Source organism: Notolabrus celidotus, chromosome 14 (assembly GCF_009762535.1).
Source record: "Notolabrus celidotus isolate fNotCel1 chromosome 14, fNotCel1.pri, whole genome shotgun sequence".
NCBI classification, from domain to species: Eukaryota; Metazoa; Chordata; class Actinopteri; order Labriformes; family Labridae; genus Notolabrus; species Notolabrus celidotus.
The window spans coordinates 30,601,794-30,623,437 of NC_048285.1; the positions used below are offsets into that span (position 1 = coordinate 30,601,794).

The 21,644-nt window shown below is 42.3% G+C and overlaps 1 protein-coding gene across 1 annotated transcript in view; it reads left to right on the plus strand.

Moving 5' to 3' along the window:
- The window catches only part of ryr1b (ryanodine receptor 1b (skeletal)), a 77,640-nt gene that overhangs the window by 8,169 nt on the left and 47,827 nt on the right, over positions 1-21,644 (plus strand). Inside the window, exons 3-28 of the mRNA XM_034700981.1 lie at positions 8,634-8,753; positions 8,853-8,954; positions 12,211-12,285; positions 12,375-12,453; positions 13,308-13,420; positions 13,506-13,605; positions 13,695-13,791; positions 14,287-14,361; positions 14,477-14,633; positions 14,754-14,918; positions 15,015-15,136; positions 15,400-15,583; positions 15,700-15,835; positions 15,925-16,020; positions 16,174-16,292; positions 16,488-16,621; positions 16,741-16,982; positions 17,079-17,271; positions 17,904-18,120; positions 18,211-18,315; positions 19,164-19,267; positions 19,375-19,458; positions 19,543-19,702; positions 19,798-19,945; positions 20,055-20,260; positions 21,092-21,266. Of these exons, the coding sequence (XP_034556872.1) occupies positions 8,634-8,753; positions 8,853-8,954; positions 12,211-12,285; positions 12,375-12,453; positions 13,308-13,420; positions 13,506-13,605; positions 13,695-13,791; positions 14,287-14,361; positions 14,477-14,633; positions 14,754-14,918; positions 15,015-15,136; positions 15,400-15,583; positions 15,700-15,835; positions 15,925-16,020; positions 16,174-16,292; positions 16,488-16,621; positions 16,741-16,982; positions 17,079-17,271; positions 17,904-18,120; positions 18,211-18,315; positions 19,164-19,267; positions 19,375-19,458; positions 19,543-19,702; positions 19,798-19,945; positions 20,055-20,260; positions 21,092-21,266 (3,508 nt within the window). The remainder of the gene's footprint in view (positions 1-8,633; positions 8,754-8,852; positions 8,955-12,210; positions 12,286-12,374; positions 12,454-13,307; positions 13,421-13,505; positions 13,606-13,694; positions 13,792-14,286; positions 14,362-14,476; positions 14,634-14,753; positions 14,919-15,014; positions 15,137-15,399; positions 15,584-15,699; positions 15,836-15,924; positions 16,021-16,173; positions 16,293-16,487; positions 16,622-16,740; positions 16,983-17,078; positions 17,272-17,903; positions 18,121-18,210; positions 18,316-19,163; positions 19,268-19,374; positions 19,459-19,542; positions 19,703-19,797; positions 19,946-20,054; positions 20,261-21,091; positions 21,267-21,644) is intronic.

The window sequence follows — 21,644 nt, forward strand, 5'->3', positions numbered from 1 at the left end:
AGAGATCTAACATGACTTTTAATGAGTGTTAGAAACTGCACTTGTTATCTAAATATACATTACATAGAGAGCTGAAACTGCTAAGATACAGTTCTTGAACTTCAGAGCGGTGTCTGTATCTGTTGGAGCACTTTCCTCAGCTCTTGTTTCAGATTAGAGACTTCTTTCTCGGCTCTTTGTCCATGAATAATCTCTCTGTTATCAAGTTTTGGATCATGGATGTTTTTAGCCGACTTGCTGCTTAGAAAGTAATTTGCTTACACTGTGAGGAAGTAATGATCTGGGCTCAAAGGCAGATAAAATCATATTTTGTATCCTCTTGCACAGTGCAGAGGCTCTTTAATGTGTGATGTCTCTAGTTTCCAGCAGTTTAACTGAGCTGCAGGGTAATTAAGCTTGTGTGTGTGGGCTGTCAAAACACAGTGGGTCAATAGAATTCAACATTAGTGTCTGTTATAGTCTGATTTCTCTTTTCCTTTGTAAGTTATTCTGATTAACCTGAAATTGTCTGAGACACTATCAGCGTGAGTAAACATAATTGAAAAGGTTGACTTCAGTTGAACATGCTTAAAGCTCCCTCCTGATTCGCTCACCCTTTTAGGAAGTGTTTGGCTGAGTTTAGTTTAGAATTTTGCTCATTGTTAGAACAAGTTATCAGCTTGTTTTCCTATGCTCATTGCCTTCCCTGTGGGCAAGAGAGTGTCTTTCTTTCTCCAAGTTAGACTCCTAAGTACCTCAAGTAAGACCTCTAAGTATCTGCTGGTCAGCAGAAGGAGGGAATGTGATAGTGACAGGTGCAGCCACCTAAAATAGAAGAGGAGTGGAAGGGGAAGGCCCGGAGAAGAGAAGCAGAGGTAATGGAAAAGAGAAAGAAAATAAGAGTGCAATGAAATAACGACAGTTTTGTGAGAACTTTGGGGTGAGAAGAAAGATATAGTGTGAGTGAGAGAGCGTGGGGAAGTTAAAGAAAGAGAGCGACAGCAGAAGCAGAGTGTGTGAAAGACCGGGATCCTCCTTCTGTGTGCCGTGCAAAGATTTACCAGCAATGATTCAATTCAGCTCAACAGTTTTTCCCTCTTAGGCCAGCTTTAACTTTTGCACTTCATAAATTATCTGCACAACTCTGTCCTCCTTATTAGGCATGTAATCCAGAGCTGAGACAAACCAGCAGAGGGTTTGTAATGATCAGATCCTGCTTTGAGCTCATTGGGCTAGATTCAGCTGCAGTGGCATGATCACACTGTGTCACTTTTCTGTGTTAGAATTACTAGAAAAATTTAAATAGACAATTTGAAGGTTACTTTTAAATATCCCATGCATAGTGCACTGTATTTGGAATGTTGCTGTCCTCAGATATTGAATGGAAGAGGTAGAGTTAGAGAGAGAGGGAGGTTGAAGAGAAGAGACACCATTTTCAAAAATGACACATCTACCAAATAAATCTCCATGCCTCCCTGGACTCTGGCCCCCCTGACTCCATATATTACACAGAATATAAAACTGTAGTCTATCCGAATCCTCTCTCCTGCCTCCCTCTAATACCTGGAAAGAGCTTGAGGACTTCAAACCCGCCTTGGAAAGACATAATAACCATTTTTAGTCTCTTGAAGAGGCGGTGCAATGTTAGTAACTTGCATAATAAAGTGTGATGAGTTGTGCAGAGCCAAAGCTGTCCCTGCTGACACTTTATGGAGAGGGTTAAGCTGTTTTCAAGGTGGCATGATAATTTGTAAAAGGTGATGTGTGTTCACACCTTCAGGCGGCAAAAATCCTTTAACCTTGAGTCTGCAGAGCCGGCTGATGGGATGGGTGTTTGAAAAGTGATTGAATGATGCTTTAAAATAAACTTTAATCAAATGAGCGTTTACACTTTTAAAGGAAAGATGATGCAACATATTTTGGAAGAACGCCTCAAATTAGGAAGGAGAGGAATGCTCTCTTTTCCTGGAGAGCTTGTAGTGAGAAGAGAAAGAAGAGTAAGGGCGCCACAAAGCTCTTGGGACCGTCGTCATTGGTGGCAGATGCTGATAGTGCACCTGTACTGCCTCTTCTAGATTTCAAAGGGAAACCCCATCACCACTCTCCACTCTACCGTATTGAACTGTTTCTCTCCTCCACCCACACACACACCGTGCAATGTGCTATCCCTCACTCTTTTTTATGTCTGCAGAAACATAATCAATGACCTGGAGTGTCCTGCATCAGCACACTGTGATCAGAGCATCGGGCAGAAGTCCGGACTGTAAAGAAAGAGAGTGAATATGTAATTAATTTAATACGAGGGATTTGATTACCAGGCAGGCACAAATATGACGCTTTGCTGATTCTGAATGAGGGAATATGTTGCAAAAAGTTAATTTGTAAAGTAATATTGACACTCAAATATTAAAAAATCAGTCATGGACTAAAATGAAAATGTAATCTGCAAATGAAAAACACATTTTGAATCTGAATTGCTGTTGATTCTGCAGCGACAAACAATTTACTCATTGGAATTAATTACACGCAACATAAATGCAATCTTGTCAATATCAGAAAAGAAATTAGAAACAAGCATTTGTCAAAGAAACAGTAAAAAACAAACGCCTGGCTTAACATTGTTGATTTAATTTAATAATAATGTTACCTGCTCTACTATGCAGTCAAAAATTAAGCAACTGTTTCAGCTCTAAAGCAGTGAGAAGTGTAATAAATCTGCAAGACACTGCAGTTTCAAGAGCTAAAAAAACTCCCTATACAATTCAGTTTTGGGATAACTTTGTTGGATGCTTCTGTTCAATTGTTAAAATGTCTCAGGATGATGAACTGCTCTTATCCCTGTGTTTTAGACTCAGAGTATGTTCCTGGCTTTCTCTCTGAATATGAGGATGTCCTCTATAAACAGTAGTAGGGGAGAACGGGGTTGGTTGTCACACGGGTTGGTTGGCACACTCGTTATATCTCACCACCACAGGGCGCTGTCTCTTAAATTGGGGTCTGGACAATTCCAGAATTAGGATCAGAGCTCACCTACATAGTCTTCTCTGGAGTAAGACAGCTGAACTTGAGGTGAGAGGACTTTTGGTGTTTTAAATGTCAAATTGTAAATATTCAGCTCCTCAGTATTTTTCTTCTAGGCTTTTAAACGATGGGTTTATAACAAAACAAGTGTTACCCTTACAAAGTGTGAGGGGAAAGCTATAGTTTAGATTTTTATTAGCTAGCTAAGTACTTGTTAGATGGTTGTTAGCCTTGATGCTAGCAAAAAAATCAAGTTGGGGTTGGTTGTCACATTCTCTTTGGGGTTGGTTGTCACATGTAACAACCAACCCCTATGTTGGCAAAATCATGCACGGTGAAATGAGTTGGAGTGCACAGACCCTACATTTGCCATCACTGTAACTCAGACAGTGACTGCATGTAGCCTAGTTGAGTCGGCCATTATTGTTGGGCCTATTTGTTGTGTTCTTTATGTTGTTATATAGGCTGGCCTAAAGATGTTTCCTGTTCATGTTCCTTGCTCATGTTATGTTAAAATGCATTAAGTTATGTAGGCCTATCACTTGTCAGTGCAATTAAACTTTCAAATTCAGTTCTGCCTTCTTGCATTTTTTGAAAGATTTTTCCCATTGAAATACCATTGTGACAACCAACCCCATAGTGTGTGACAACCAACCCCATAGTGTGTGACAACCATCCCCATAGTGTGTGACAACCAACCCCATAGAGTGTGACAACCAACCCCATAGTGTGTGACAACCAACCCCATAGAGTGTGACAACCAACCCCATAGTGTGTGACAACCAACCCCATAGTGTGACAACCAACCCCATAGTGTGTGACAACCAACCCCATAGTGTGTGACAACAAACCCCATAGTGTGTGACAACCAACCCCATAGTGTGTGACAACAAACCCCATAGTGTGTGACAACCAACTCCATAGTGTGACAACCAACCCCATAGTGTGTGACAACCAACTCCATAGTGTGACAACCAACCCCATAGTGTGTGACAACCAACTCCATAGTGTGACAACCAACCCCATAGTGTGTGACAACCAACCCCATAGTGTGTGACAACCAACCCCATAGTGTGTGACAACCAACCCCATAGTGTGTGACAACCAACCCCATAGTGTGTGACAACCAACCCCATAGTGTGTGACAACCAACTCCATAGTGTGTGACAACCAACCCCATAGTGTGTGACAACCAACCCCATAGTGTGTGACAACCAACCCCATAGTGTGAGACAACCAACCCCATAGTGTGTGACAACCAACCCCATAGAGTGTGACAACCAACCCCATAGTGTGACAACCAACCCCATAGAGTGTGACAACCATCCCCATAGTGTGTGACAACCAACCCCATAGAGTGTGACAACCAACCCCATAGTGTGTGACAACCAACCCCATAGAGTGTGACAACCATCCCCATAGTGTGTGACAACCATCCCCATAGTGTGTGACAACCAACCCCATAGTGTGTGACAACTATCCCCATAGTGTGTGACAACCAATCCCATAGTGTGACAACCATCCCCATAGTGTGTGACAACCAACCCCATAGTGTGTGACAACCAACCCCATAGTGTGTGACAACCATCCCCATAGTGTGTGACAACCAACCCCATAGTGTGTGACAACCATCCCCATAGTGTGTGACAACCAACCCCATAGTGTGTGACAACCAACCCCATAGTGTGTGACAACCAACCCCATAGTGTGTGACAACCAACCCCATAGTGTGTGACAACCAACCCCATAGTGTGTGACAACCAACACCATAGTGTGTGACAACCAACCCCATAGTATGTGACAACCAACACCATAGTGTGTGACAACCATCCCCATGATGGGGTTGGTTGTCACAATGTGTCAGAGTGTCTTTGATAGTTAATTCCCTTTTTGTTACAATGAGTTGGAAAATGAGAGGGATACACATTTCAAGCCAACACCTTAAGCTTCAATTTAATGTAGGAATGACTATTGAAAGATGTTTTGATGATGAGCAGTCATCAAAACAGTAAAAAGTGACAACCAACCCCATTCTCCCTTATCCCTGCATGCACACCAAACTGAGGAATCTAACGCACTATTTGCCTGCAGTAATACCCGTAACAGCTATGTTCACAGTTGTAGGGTTACATCCTGTGTTACTCTTTACTACAGCAGGGCATGAGAGAATGGGATGGTGGCAGGTATCTCTCACCATTTTGCATGTGTTTGCCTGTTTGCTGCTTCCTGTGCAGTGTGCCTGCTTGTCCGGGGGAACCCTGCCTACCCTCTGTCTGCATGTGAACCATCAGATGACCCTAGAGAATATACAAAGGTGTCTGCTTTCAGGCGCTATCTGTGCCTCTGGCTGTAAATCTTTCCTGCATTACACACCTCTATTTGTGCACAGTAGTGTGTTTGTTTGTGTTACTGTCTGTCGCTTTTATATCCAATTGTCTCTACTTCTCCCTCTGACCCCGCACATCCACATAGCCAGGATGCTTTGGACGCCAAGTCCAGAAATGGTTTGGCTGTAACTCTACACCCGCCATGTTGATTGGGGCATTAAGTATGTTTCGTGTACATGACTTCACCCATTACTTGGGTATAAGATCAGTAGGTCAGCACATCCTGGCTTTCACTCAGATCATCCTACCTGTCTTGGCTGCATCACTTATGATCATGTGGGATTTACAAATAATCAGGAGTTGTGATTGTGGCCTATAATAAAGCATCAGGCGCCCAATCCTCCAATCCTGAAAGCTGCCTCTATTAATATAAGCATGAGTTAAGCCCGGGGGGTTTGTGTGGTCTCTAAGTCAGCTTTTCACGTGATGAGATTGGATGTGAATCACACGGTGTGACTTTGGGAGGACTCAACTCTTGAGTTGCTGATGTGCTTGACAGAGCACTATTATAAGTTTGAACGTCTTAGCACTTTGGGTGGTAAAACTAATTTGGCCTTGTAGTGGAGTGCTGGCTTTGTTTCATCCTCCTATTCGGTTTGGCAGGTAACCAGACAATTTCTCACAGTCCAGAATCAGTTGTGTGGATTTAAAGACTCAAGTCTTTCATACTTTGATAACACATTTAGTTCTCCAGTTTAAAAATGTTCTTGATTAAATAATTCCATGGCATCAATCATAGACAGTTATTATAGCAGTTTAAATAAAGTGCTTATGAAGTGTTAAGTTTTTTAGATGATAAAGACAATGAGATGAGAAATTCTCTGCAAGTAGGCCAAGGCTCTGAGCTTGTCTGGGTTCTGAACCTATTCACAGTCCTCCTCGTTTAGGTTCCTTTTCTTTAAGATCTATCCTGCAGAGGTAGAGTGACCAAAGCAGAGTAAATCTGCTATTTGAGACTGTGGCTGTAGAAATAGATGGAAGCCACTCGGTGGACTAGTGCGTACTGTAGGGGCATACATCGCACAGTTGTCATCTGATCACACATCTTGTCTGAGAGCAATGAGTCACTCGTTGCTTCAGTCTGCTTTTAGACATCCATGAGCTGAGCCCCATCTCCATAATGGATCCTCGCATTAAGATCTGTTTTCCCTTTCTTTCAAACAAGATCACTTTTTAATAATTTACTCCTCTTGTTTATCCCTGTTCTTCTATTTTTCCATGACAGTAAAGTCAAGTTTTAATTGATATTCAGTCCTGGTAAAACAGAAATCCATGTCTCAAACTAGTCTGACACTCAGCTTCAAAGTTGTGTGACAATTAGATATTATATAAAATAAAATAAAAGCAAGGTTTGAAGGATATCCCACCACCCTGGATATTACTGAGCTCTGTTTTGCACCACACCTTTGTTTGTTTGCTCCATGTACGAGTTTAGCAACACTCAAAATGCATATCGAGTGGTGTTACTCATTTCTGCAGAGAAGAAGAGAGGGCACGCTGCTCTACTTTCCAGAGTGCAAAGCAGGGAACACAAGGACAAGACAGAGTAGACATTTCAGGGCTGAGGATAGATAGATGATAGCCCAACTATAGAAGAGGGGGCACTCTACTGCCAAAGAAACACTATAGGCCTCTGGGTATTAGAGAGGAGTAGATGTTATGAGGTCACTGATCTGCATCACTTTCCATTTCCCTGCCTCGTACCATAAACTTTGACATGCAAACGCCTCTGCATGCCTTGCTTTGAAGTGCCTGCATGCCCTTCCTCCTCCTGAACACTATGTCGTGACACATATGTGGCGCTGAATCACCGGGGGGAAGACAGCAGGCAGGTCAGGAACGAGAGGACAGAATGATTCACGAGTTATTCGGTGGAAGGGACAGAAAAGTCGGGAAAAGTCCAGAACTGTTGAGGGGGAATATTAGTCAGGTTAAGTGATGGATCCACTTGCATAATGACTGAGTGGAAGGAGCAGCTGAGTATGTTGAGTGTCAGGTGTGGGTTTCACAGGGGAGGGGGTGTTTATCGCTGTATTTACACCAGCCTCTGCAGGGTTCAGGCTTTGACAAGGACCAACAAATTACTGTCTGTTAGCATTCTGTTTGTGGAAGTTGTGTGGACATATTGTGCTGGCTGTTGATCATAGAAGTCGTACTAAGTCTGTATTGGAGGTCTCACCAGATTCTGTCTGCAACAAATCATTCTACTTATCCTTATTTTAGAAATATGTACATTGTAAGATAATGCAATGCATGACAGATTCTGCAATTTTAAGAACCTCAAATAGCAGGATCTGTCATGCATTGCATTATCTTACAATGACAACTTTGAAGCAGATTAAAATAGACACAGTTTTTAAGAAACTCTGTTTGGCAGAGTTGAAACAACACTGGCAGACTCCACTATCAACGTTTTTTCATTACCTCTTCATAAGTCTTTGTGACTGTTTGTCAAATGAGCAATGAGATTTCATGCATTCAATTTCTTGCTAGCAGTCTGTCTTCTTGAAATGTCTTACAAACTGCACAGTTTGTCGAATAGGTGACCTTTTTTTTTGCCTGATAAAAAGCTCCTCTCTGAGTCAGCATTTAGGTAGACTAGCTTCCAAGCATTAAACTGACACAGCTACTGACTTCTGCTACTGGTTCATGGCACATTATTTGCTGGTAATATTGCCCAATACCGACTCTAAATCAATACATTGGTGCATCCTTTCAACAGTCCTGTTTTGGTGATAAGCATTATCACATCTCTGTAGGAGATGTCGGGCACCGAGGATCTCTGCTGGGATTAGTTGAATCTTTAGTATCAATTAAGGATTTATCATTAGAATTTATACGCAACACATCACTTACATTTGATGGTAGAGGCTGCATATGCATAGGACATTTTAGTCATTGTGTACTGTATAGCAAGGGTCTATTATAGTCCTAGTGCTGCAGGCAAGCTTCCCTTTCCAGCATGTCACTGTAGCCAAGAAAAGGACTATTTTGCACAGCAATTCTTGCAACAAATTGCCAGCCAAGCTAGATTTAATAAACAAAAAACTTTTACAAAAGCTCAAAACAAAGTTTACCAAAATATTTAAAGCAGGCATTGCAGAGACCACCAGCTGCAGAAATCAGATTGAAGGGAACTACATTTTTGTTAAAGGTGTATATTGGTAGGAGCATTAAATACTCATATCCTCAGAGTGAAAGTACAGTGAATCAGTGTTACCCTAAGTGTTTGTGTTTTTGCTGCAGGATGACCAGATCGTACTGCAGAGCACTGCCTCCGTCCTGAAGGAGCAGATTAAGTTATGTCTGTCCTGTGAGGGCTTTGGGAATCGTCTCTGCTTCTTGGAAACCACATCCAATGCTCAGGTAAGATGCTGACTTCTTCTTCTTCTCTTTGGTTTAACCCTGTTTGTAAACATGATCTTTTAACTTCGCTCTACCTCTGTGCTCTTTGCACATGTGCAGAATGTGCCCCCGGACCTGGCCATATGCAGCTTCATTCTGGAGCAGTCCCTGTCGGTCCGAGCTCTGCAGGAGATGTTGGCGAACACGGTGGAGATGACCGATGTAAGACTTAAAAACACAAACAATATGACTCTGTGGAAAGTGTTTTGAGTATGTTTTTTTGCAGAGTTGTGAAAGATAAAGTTGGTGCTTTTGAGGAATTTGACTCCTGAATGACACATGATAGAGAACTAACAAATGTTAATACTTTCTGGCTATTAAACATGTAAACATTCCTTTTTTAATGAACTATAATGCACCTCTCTCCTGTCCTTGTTGCTGTTGAAAGCATGCATTCATTTTCTCATTGCTGACTGAAACACCAAATTTGGAACGATAAGATTTTGCCTTGAAAATAATGAACAAGACTACATATCATGTTAAATTTGAAATAATGTGCCTAGTTTATCATTTGTATTGTATTTTCTTTCTTATATATGGCTTTATTTCTGTGCTTTTTGTTTTTCTATTAAGTTGTTTACATATGGAGCAAAGATTCGGGGGTTTCACTAAGAAATCAGCCTCCTCTATCTGCTCTGTCTCAAGTTGTAATTCATGTGTTAATGATATTCAGGCACAAAAATTCTCAGCAGCTCTGTGCAGTTTACTCCAGTTTTGCATCTGATTGTGGAGATGAGCCGTCAGCATCTCCACTCTGCTGCACAGAGCTGCATCTCTCATCCTGACGGCCCTAACTTCTATCCACATATACGATGAGCTAACTATAACTCCCTATCAGTCAATTCCTGACAGCAGGGATTCTAATTTTAAAGTTTATATACAGCTGACTTCCTGGAGTGGGTTGGCAAAAAGCTGTTACAACGATTCTAAACACTGCCACGCATATACCACCAACTCTCAGCCGAGGATAAAAATGTCTCTCATTGCGCTGGTGTGACTGAAATAGGTGTTATCTGCAATAAGGCTCATTTACAGTAATGCATAGTGGCTCATTTGCAGACAACACCAACGCACAGTGATACTATCTGCTCTGCAGAGCAGTTCGAGGTGCACTTGACCCTTTGTGCATTCTTTGTGATTCTATTTGACCCCTTTCACAGGTCTAGTGGGTGAAAGCAGCACAATCTTTTTGGGAATCAGGGCCTCAGGCTTTAAATATGAATGCTGCTGTTTGGCTTTAAAGCTCATAATAAAGCTAACTGTACGTCATGATCCTTTCGGCTATTTGGGGAACAGAAGATGGATCTATTACCTGCCTTTTATTATTCTAATGTACTTTATTATTTTACTCATTATCTGACATTCCATTCCTCCCTTCCCTTCTTGCTCTCTGCCAAGCAGGCAGTCGATTTGGACCAATGGGTACGTCTATAAACATGTGTGGTTTCCTGTAACGTGCGTCCCAACCAACCTGGCAAATGTCCCTCGCTCCTGTCCTGTTGCCCACTGGATGTCCTTTTTGAATGAAAAAGTGCTGTATCATTCAGACATCTCCTTTTAGTATCTGTTAGACCCTCACCTCTCGGCTATCTCTCTGTGTATCTCTCAGACACTGATGGAGTCAAAATCCATTGGTGTAAGATTAATCTTCAAAAAACAAGAAACAGAGTAACTGGTAAGATTTAAAAGAGAGGCTTAATTGAGCTTTGTTTATGTGATCAAAACAAGCTACATTCTCAGTCTAAAAGCTACTGTCAGCTTTAAGGGCACAGTATTTTATGTGCTTAGTTTCAACTCCACTACAACAGCAAATAGACCCAGCAAGGAGTCACAGAGCATCATTCTTTTTTCATTTCATGCAAACATAACACAACCCCTTTTATTTTTGATGATCTCGTCATAAATCTTACCTGACTTTGCTTGGTTGTTCTTCATTTTGTTCCAAGTGTTGCACATTTCTGTTAGTCCCTTAGTGAACATGTTGTATTTAACTCTGCTGCAAGAACAAAATGTTTTATACACACTCATCTAACTCTGTTTACATTAAGATGTGGATATCAAACTGAAGCCAGGGGGTACACTAGTAGAAACAGAAAAAAAACACATTTTATTCCCCTCCAAGGATGAAGTAAGGAAAGCTTGTTTGGCTGAGGCTGGTGGAAACAAAGCTAGTCTTCTTAAAGCAGCATTTTATTAGAAACACTTTCCTCACCAGTTGTGGAAGTTTCTGTCCACACAGGAGTTGAAAGACATAAATGATCCAGACTTTTCTAATGATGAGCAAGCGAATGAGAATAGCACGGCATGCAGCACAGCAGAGGATCCAGCCCGCCTCTGCTGGGGTAGAGGGGGAAACCAGACACCCCTAAATCTCCCGACATGCCTTACCCCCCCTTAAAACACAAACACACACAGACACATGAACACACATTATGTTGACTGTCTGGACTAATGAGGACCCTTACTGGCATAATCCCCTAGCCAATAACCCTTTTAACCTCTCCCATTGTGAACCAGATACTTAACCCCAATGTAAACCTCATTCTAAGCTTGATATTAACACCAGTACTTAACATTCAAACACTCTTTTAAGTCAAGAAGATCAGCCAAAATGTCCTCACAGTGATAGCATTACAAGCCCAGAAACCACACCAACAAAACCAGCTGCCCTAACAAAGCTCTCTAATGTGGACCAGAGCTAAAGGGTTAATGCAAACCCTCATTAAACCTGCCTCTGTTTACTCCAGTGGGTTATCGGTGTGTAGCCGTGCAGAGAGGCGTATTGTTTCCTCACTGTAATGGATGTATCAGCGTATCTGTCTATAAATGTTCTAGTAATTGTGTTTTCTTATTGCATCCTTGCTGGATGTTGAGAAAAGGTAGGATGGATTACTTTCATGTGTGAGATTACAATCTGTGGTGACTTGATTGAAAGTTTTCACGTTGTTCTTTATCATGTCAAACCTCATCAGTCACATCATCGTGGTCCCTTCTTGTAGAGTGATGTCTCAGAGCCTGGTATCTTTGGAGTTGTGAGGTGGTGGTGTTGTCGTGTGTCTCTTGTTTATATTTTCTTGTATTTCTTGTATCAAATGGAGCTCAAAATGTTTTTTCTGTTTTGGTTATAATCTCATTGTTTAATGTTGTGGAGCTAATTAACGAATCATCCCTCATCATGTTTGTTTAGAAGTGACTCACAATAGTTTTCTTTTCAGCGATGCAGTGAGAAACCTGCATCCACATTTAAGTTGTACATTTTCAGAAGTGTTTACATTTACATGTCTTCTCTGTCTCACTTGTATCTTTATCTTTGATTAATATCACAGTTTGGACTGTTGGACCTAATTCTCCTCCCCTGATCAAGGTTTATTTGAACCACCTGGTCTGATGAGTATTTCTATTTCCTCTTCCCCTTCAGTCGTCCCAAGGTGGAGGCCATCGTACCTTACTTTACGGTCATGCCATCCTCCTGAGACACTACCACTCTGGCATGGTAAGACTCTGTCCAAAGTTGTGAGCTGTAGTTTCATGTCAAATCCATTTTGTGGTTCTTTAAATGTCAAATGAAACGTCTCTCCTCAGTACCTGAGCTGCTTGACGACATCGCGGTCACTCACGGACAAGCTGGCGTTTGATGTGGGCTTACAAGAAGACTCCACTGGTATTTTAAATTGTTATTCAGTGTGAAGTGTAACATCATGCTAATGACTGCTGGTGAATGTTTCAGTATGTTTGAGTGAATTTGAGTAAATGTCCTGGGGTAAATTTAGGTCATCCTCAACAGCTCACTTTCTTTCCACTCTCACATCAATAACATAACCCGGTCTCCATCTCCGCAACATCAACCGTCTCCGCCTCTCTCTCACCCCTCACACCACTGCCATCCTGGTCCACCGTCCCGTCACCTCCCGTATCGATTATTGTAATTCACTCCTCTTTGGTGTCCCTCACAAGTCCCTCCATAAACTCCAGCTGGTCCAAAACTCTGCAGCCCGCATCATTACCAGAACCCCCTCCTTTCACCACATCACCCCCGTCCTCCAGCAGCTTCACTGGCTCCCGGTCAAATTCAGAATCTCCTTCCAAATCCTCCTGTGCACATTCAAGGTCATTCACAACTTTGCCCCCTGTATTTGTCCGATCTCCTCCACATTGTCACCCCCTCTCGCTCCCTCAGGTCTTCCTCCTCCCTCCACCTCTCTGTGCCCCCCTGCCCGTCTCAGCACCATGGCTCTGCTCCCCAACTCTGGAACTCACTCCCACCAGACATCAGAAACTCTGACTCACTACCCCTGTTCAAATCCAAACTTAAAGCTCATCTGTTTCAAAATGCATTCGCTGTCTAACTTCACTGCCTCATTTTAACTTGGTGAAACTCTGCTTGTTTTTATTTATTTTATCACGTTGTTTTTATTTATTGTGTATTATTCTGTCTGTAAAGTGACCTTGAGTGTTTTGAAAGGCGCTTCTAAATAAAATGTATTATTATTATTATTATTATAACTCTTCTTGCAGGTGAGGCATGTTGGTGGACCATTCATCCAGCCTCCAAACAAAGGTCAGAAGGTGAAAAGGTCAGGGTGGGTGATGACCTCATCCTTGTGAGCGTGTCCTCTGAGAGATACCTGGTAAGACTCCTCATGGCCTCATTATGCTGTTACAGGTATATGCCGTGCTTCACCTGATGTTTTCTCCTCCTCTTACTGTTCTCAGCACTTGTCCTATGCCAGTGGGGATCTGATGGTAGACGCCTCCTTCATGCAGACACTGTGGAACATGAACCCGGTCACTTCTGGATGCGAGCTAGCTGAGGGTACAGATCTTATTTTAATTCTAATGTTTCTAAATGTCGACATTGAGCCTGAAGGAGAGTAATACATATGTATGTGTCCTTCCTCTCAGGGTATCTGACAGGAGGTCACGTTCTCAGGCTCTTCCACGGACACATGGACGAGTGTCTGGCCATCTCTACACCAGAGGAAGGAGAAGAAAAACGCAGGTGAGAGGACGAGGAAGCAGAGCGGTTCTGGGCTCTAAATCTTATTCCAAATCCATCCATCCATTATCTTGACCGCTTATCCCGTTAGGGGTCACGGGGGGGCTGGAGCCTATCCCAGCTGGCTTCGGGCAGAAGGCAGGGTACACCCTGGACAGGTCGCCAACCTATCACAGAGAGACAGACAACCATTCATGCACACACTCACACCTACAGGCAATTTAGAGTGATCCAGAACCCCCTTCTGACCCCCTGATCAATCAACCTGAGCATGTTTTTGGATTGTGGGAGGAAGCCGGAGTACCCGGAGCGAACCCACGCATGCACGGGGAGAACATGCAAACTCCACACAGAAAGGCACCCGCCCGGCCAGGGATTCGAACCAGGAACCTTCTAGCTGGGAGGCAACAGCGCTACCCACTGCACCACCGTGCAGCCCAAATCCTCTTTCTCTTATATGATGAAACCTAATGTGTGTCTTCCCTGACTCTGATACAGGATGGCTCACTATGAAGGCGGCTCTGTGTGCAGTCAGGCTCGATCCCTGTGGAGGTTGGAGCCTCTCAGAATCAGGTGATTTTCTTTTCAGTGCAATGACATTTGGAATTTGTGCAAATGTTCCAACATAATAAAAGTGATAAATTGTATTTTTGGTTGCAATTAAACATGTTTTTTCTTCTTCCTGCAGCTGGAGCGGTAGCCACATGAAGTGGGGGCAGTCTTTCCGTATTCGCCACATCACCACAGGCCGGTACCTGTGTCTGGATGAGGAGAAGGGTCTGTTGGTGGTCGACCCCGAGAAGGCAAATACCAAACTGTCTGCATTCTGCTTCCGTATTTCAAAGGTCAGTATCTACATCCTGGTTTCTTCCCTTCACTGTGTCTGTCCTATGTTTCATTCTCTCGTTGACCTTTCTGTGATTTTCCTCCCACCGCTTCTGTCCGCCCTGCTTCCCCCTGAGCAGGAAAAGGTGGATGTGGCTCAGAAGCGCGATGTTGAAGGAATGGGCATTCCAGAGATCAAGTATGGAGAGTCCATGTGCTTTGTTCAGCATGTGTCCACAGGCCTGTGGCTCACATATGCCGCCCTGGATGCCAAAGCTGCTCGCCTGGGAATGATGAAGAGAAAGGTAGAGAAATAAAATCTTAATTTAACATCAGAAGCTGAGAAAATTCAGGGATATCATGATGTCATGTGTACATGATTACACTGTCTTTGTCTCCAGGTCATTCTGCACCAAGAGGGTCACATGGATGATGCCCTAACTGTGTCCCGCTCCCAAGTTGAAGAGTCTCAGGCTGCTCGAATGATTTACAGCACCATGGGTCTCTACAGGCAGTTCATCAAGTGAGTTTATACATTTGGAAAATTGAGCGCAGGAGTACAGCATCCATCTCAATGACATGATGCAGAGAGGTTCATCAGAAGTTGTCTCCTCTTTTTGAAATCTTCTTTCTGAAACATGAGACAGTCATTGACTTGATGTCACCTCTCATCTTCTGTGTTCCTTCATTTTTCAGTGGTGCTTGTTTTAAAAATAAAACTATATTTTTTGATCTAAAACCTGCAAAGTCTGAAGTCTTTTCTGTGCTTTGTTTGTGATCCTCCAGAGGGCTGGACTCTCTTGGGAAGAACAAGTCACCAGGGGCTGTATCACTTCCTCTGGAGGGAGTCATCCTCTCTCTCCAGGATCTCATCTTCTACTTCCGTCCTCCCGAGGAGGAACTGGAGCACGAGGAGAAGCAGACCAAGCTTCGCTCTCTCCGCAACAGACAGAACCTCTTCCAAGAGGAGGTAATCTGCACTCTGCATGCACAACCTCAGACACTTGTATCTACTGATTCAGCTATATGTTCCTATGACCCAAACTTTCTGTCCCCACCTCATTTGTTTCCATCTTCTTTTCCCAGGGAATGATCACCATCGTCCTCGAGTGCATCGACCGCCTGAATGTCTACAACACTGCTGCCCACTTTTCTGAATTTGCTGGCGAAGAAGCTGCAGAGTCCTGGAAGGAGATTGTCAACCTCTTTTATGAGCTGCTGGGTAAATTTCTCTCTATAAAGTCTGAAAAGTACAAATTCAATGCTGTCTGTACTGAAAGTAATAGCTCCCTCTCTGTCTCCACCAAACAGCTTCTCTAATTCGGGGGAACCGCTCTAATTGTGCATTGTTTTGTGACAACCTGGACTGGCTGGTCAGTAAGCTGGATCGTCTGGAGGCATCTTCAGGTAACAGATCATTCACTGATACATCCCAAGAACTCAGGATGATCCTTTATGAGCAATGCAGTTGAAAAGCTTTATTGCTGCTTTATTTTCTCCAGTGGATGTGTTGTAAAAATTGGAAGTCAATGATAATTTTCCTCCTTGTTATCTATCAAGGTATTCTTGAGGTGCTCTACTGTGTGCTGATTGAAAGTCCTGAGGTCCTGAACATCATTCAGGAGAACCATATCAAATCCATCATCTCTCTCCTGGACAAGCATGGCAGGAACGACAAGGTTTGTTTTGTATCACTGCCAGAAAGTTAATTTAGCCAACTGTAAATGAGTCACATCAAGCTGTCAGGTTTATTCATTTCACCAGACATTTTGGAGTCATCCTAAAACCACATCTGTCTCATCATTGAACCAGTTCGTTTTATAGTATCTGCTCTGTCTGCCACATTCAGGGGTATTTTAATTGTCTGCCCTCAGGTCCTGGATGTCTTGCGCTCTCTTTGTGTGTGTAATGGTGTCGCTGTAAGGTCCAACCAGAACCTCATCACTGAAAACCTGCTCCCGGGTCGTGACCTGTTGCTGCAGACAAACATAGTCAACTATGCCACCAGGTACTTGACCTTCTGTGAAGCTGTTTTCCTGCACAAAAGACAACAATTGCAACTCTCCAGGGTCTCATCTGTTCTCATATGTTCTCATTAAAAAACACTCTCATCTTTTCCTCACTCAGTGTAAGACCCAACATCTTCCTGGGTACATGTGAGGGGTCTACGCAGTATAAGAAGTGGTACTATGAGATGATGGTAGACTACGTGGAGCCCTTTGTGACAGCACAGGCTACTCACCTGCGTGTGGGTTGGGCTATGACCGAGGGCTACAGCCCCTACCCTGGAGGAGGAGAGGGCTGGGGAGGTAACGGAGTGGGAGACGACCTGTACTCTTATGGCTATGATGGACTGCATCTTTGGTCAGGTAAGAGGATTCATGGTTCACTTAACTGCTTTAAGATATGACTTAGTGCTCTTTATGCTGCTACATGACTCCCCTGCTTTCTGCTTTGTCATTCAGGTACTGTACCGCGTCAGGTGGCTTCTCCTGACGCACACAGCCTTGCTGCAGATGATGTTGTCAGCTGCTGTCTGGATCTGAGCGTGCCCAGTATCTCCTTCCGTATAAATGGCCACCCAGTTCAGGGCATGTTTGAGAACTTCAACGTGGATGGTCTCTTCTTCCCTGTCATCAGCTTCTCAGCTGGAGTCAAGTAAGAATATAAACAGAAGAGAAAAGAGGGTGTTTTGTCTCCTTTTCCTTTCATGTTTTTTTTTTAAATTTGCATTTTAAATTTTAATTGAACCAATTTAACAGTAAATTGGTGGAACAAACATTAATGAAATACAATTAAGCTGGTGCAGAAGCTGATTTAACTTTTTCTTAGGGAGCGTCTGCCTCTAAAATGATGATTAAAACCATTTGCACCAGACTAGTGTGCAAATACACATGCAGAGAGGTGAAGTAATCAAACAAGAAAACTGGCAGAACATTGAAAATGATTAATTAAGGCTTAGACAGTTTTGCATTTTCATTTTTATTCATCCCATGTATTATAATCCTTGGATGAATTCTCAGGTTATCACCCTCCCTAACCTCATAAGATATTCTAAAGCTGCTGTGCTCAGTGGTCCCTCACACTGCTGAGATGCAGTGAATAGTAAGTTGACTGCTAAGCGCAGAGAGAGGAGAGACGCAGCCTCGAGAACTGGCAGAGAAATTAAATCAATGTTTTCTTTATAATGAGTCTTCTAAAGATCAAGGCGATGGTCACATCATAAACTACAAGTAGTGTGTGAAAACACGAAACACAAACAAGGTCTGACTTTGTTTCTGTCACCTCAGGGCTCGTTTCCTCCTCGGTGGTCGACATGGAGACTTTAAGTTCATGCCCCCGCCAGGCTACGCCCCGTGCTACGAGGCCCTGCTGCCTCGAGACAGGATGCGTATCGAACCCATCAAGGAGTACAAGCACGACTTCCAAGGGGTGCGCAACCTGCTGGGTCCGACCCTGTCCCTCACTCACACCTCGTTCACCCCCTGCCCCGTCGACACTGTTCAGGTAAAAACCAGAAGCATAGATGAGACTTTGATGAAGTTGTTGAAGTATCTGCTTCATGTGTTTCTTTGTGTTCTCTTTATTGCTGCACAGATTGTGTTGCCACCACATTTGGAGCGTATCCGAGAGAAGCTGGCAGAGAACATTCACGAGCTGTGGGCTGTCACCCGTATCGAACAGGGCTGGACCTATGGGTCTGTGAGTATCAAGTCAGCACTGCATTACACAAGCAACAGTTTGAGACCTTTGGTTTCACAGCAGTTAATATTTCTACTGTAGCTGTTCATTTTGAAATAAAACAATTATACTGTAGCTCTGTAATTTATGTGACACATAAAAAGAGACTTGTGTTGTCTCCATAATTAAAGATAATCTTAACTGACAATAAACATGCAGGATTAGAGGATGACACAAATTTCAAATATCTCTTGTTAATAAACAGGGATTTAATGGAGACTTAACAAATACCCTCTGACATTTATTTTAAATCAGATCTGCTGAGTCAATGAGCTCTTTTAAATCTCTTCTGAAAACATACTTTATCGTAGAGCTTTTCCTGAATTTATCTGAATTTTATTTTATTTTATTTCATTTTATTTTATTTTATTTTATTGTATTTTATTGTATTTTATTTTGTTTTATTTTATTTTATTTTGTTTTGTTTTATTTTATTTTATTTTATTTTATTTTGTTTTGTTTTATTTTATTTTATTTTATTTTATTTTGTTTTGTTTTGTTTTATTTATTTATTTATTTTTTACCTGTCTTTAAGAAATATGATTTAAAATAATTGTATTCCCTTAGAGTTCTTTATGGGGAATTTTATGTCTTTTAAAATATGTTTTATTTCTTTATCTTAACTTTTGTGATTTTTTGAACTGCCTGTATTATTTTGCTGCCCATGTGAAGCACTTTGTAACTTGGTTTTTGAAAAGTGCTCTACAAATAAACTATTATTATTATTATTATTTACTAAGTATACCAAAGTATAAATAACTGTTAATTTTCTTGCCTAGTCTGTAACCAACCATCATCTTCCTCCACAGTTCAGGGACGACAACAAGAAACTCCACCCTTGTCTGGTGGACTTCCAGAGTCTCCCTGAACCCGAGAGGAACTACAACCTGCAGATGTCTGGAGAGACTCTGAAGTGAGTATCTAATTGGGGTTTTGTGCGAGGTTGCAATCTGGATGGCATTCACAGTCACAGTCACAGGAGGAATTGTTGTGATGCCTGTGTTCTTCTTTTTCCTGCAGGACTCTCTTGGCCTTGGGTTGCCATGTTGGTATGGGTGATGAGAAAGCAGAGGAGAATCTCAAGAAGATCAAACTGCCCAAGACGTATGTCTGATTTTAACTTTACCCTCCTTCCTCTGTTATATAACTTAACGATGTTGCATATATCTCAATATATCTGTCTTTTAGGTATGTGATGACCAACGGATACAAGCCCGCCCCCCTTGATCTTAATCATGTCAAACTGACACCAAATCAGAACCAGCTGGTGGAGAAACTGGCAGAAAATGGGCATAATGTTTGGGCAAGGGACCGTGTTCGGCAAGGATGGACCTACAGTATTGTGCAGGTAAACATGTCTTAACCTTTCCACTCTTAACTTTTTATTTTATCAATGAATGGTACAAATGGTCACTCAAAACTTTGACTTTTAATTCTTCTCAGGACATCTTGAATAAGAGAAACCCTCGTCTGGTACCATACAACCTGCTGGACGAGAGAACTAAGAAAACGAACCGAGACAGCGTGAACAACGCTGTCCGTACTCTCATTGGCTATGGCTACAACATCGAGCCTCCAGATCAGGAAAGCTGTGAGTCAGCATGTTAATGTTCAGTGTCATACAAAATAATTATACTCCACCCAGGACTGTTTCAGTGTCCTCATAACTCTGACATCTTTTTCTGTCTTTTTCCCTGAAGCCGGTCATGGCCTTGAGAACACCCGCGGGGACAAGGTACGGATCTTCAGGGCAGAGAGGTCCTACGCTGTCACGCAAGGAAAGTGGTACTTTGAGTTTGAGGCCGTAACCACCGGGGAGATGAGAGTGGGCTGGGCGCGTCCCAGTGTCCGCTCTGACACTGAACTGGGAGCGGATGAACTGGCTTACGTCTTTAATGGCAACAAGGTCAGTTCTCATCTTAGAGTTACTTTGGGTAAATCACTGTTTCAGGTTAGGCTACAGAAACCTCTTGATTGTTTGTGTGTAGCTTGAAAATAAAACAGAGCTTGGGTAATATCATGTCTTTATTTAGATTTTTGATTTTTTTAAGTTATATTTTTGGGCATTTTTCACTATTAATGGACAGGACAGCTGGAGAGAGACAGGAAATGTGGGGAGAAGAGAGTTGGGGAAGACATGCAGTAAATGGTTGAGGCTGGGACCTCTGCGACAAGGGCTATGGCCTCTGTATATGGGGCGCTTAGACCGCTAGGCCAATGGCGCCCCTCATGTCTTTATTTTGATTTTAAGTTTTTCAACAGCTTGGAAAGGTCATTTCAACATTTAAAAAGTCTAAATACTCTGATTAGATGATTTTTTTATTTGTTTAAAGCTCCTGTGAGGAACTTTCTGTTTGTATTGATTTTGGCGCCCCCCTGTGGACTAAGTGATCTTGCTTATTTTGTCCTGTACATGTGTAAATTATGTTATCTCGTCCTGCTTTCAACTAACAGTCAACTATTTCACTCTTTAAGAATATTTACTGCAGAAAAAGGGTTTTTATTGACATGCTGTCAATCACCTCATCTGACACCTACCCTCTCACAGTGATTTCAGGCTTTAAAATAACAAAACAGAAATGATCAATACCTTTTCTAACCATCTTGTTTGCTTTTCTAGGTCATAAAGAGGCATCACTGCTCATTTCAGTTCCATTTCATGACCACTCAAAAACTCCTCACAGGAGCTTTAATGAAGTTGATTTCACACATGATGTACTGTCCTTACTCTTCCCAGGCTCAAAGATGGCATGTTGGCAATGATTCCTTCGGTCGCCAGTGGCTGTCTGGTGATGTGGTTGGTTGTATGATTGATCTGACTGAGATGAACATCATGTTCACACTCAACGGAGAGATGTTGATCAGTGACTCGGGCTCAGAGATGGCTTTCAAAGACATTGACATTGGGGAAGGTAAGCATTAAGACCTCAACCTCGACCTTAACTTTGAATACCACATCACAAAGTTTGTACAGTCATGCTTTTATCATCTCAGAAATATTTCAAAGATACGATCTTTTTTTTAACTTTTAAAGACACTGAAATGATTTTACATGCTTCTGCAACAGCCTGTTTACCTGTCTTAACCAAAAATCCCTCTTCAGACTTCAGATGGTACAGAACTCAGCTGCCAGGCTTTTATCTAGAACCAAGAAATACAACCACATCACGCCTGTTTTAGCTTCTCTACATTGTCTGCCAGGATGTTTTAGAATTGGTTTTAAGATTTTATTGGTTACTTTTAAAGCCTTTTAACACCGTACACTCCAGTGCTCAATTTATTTTTATTTA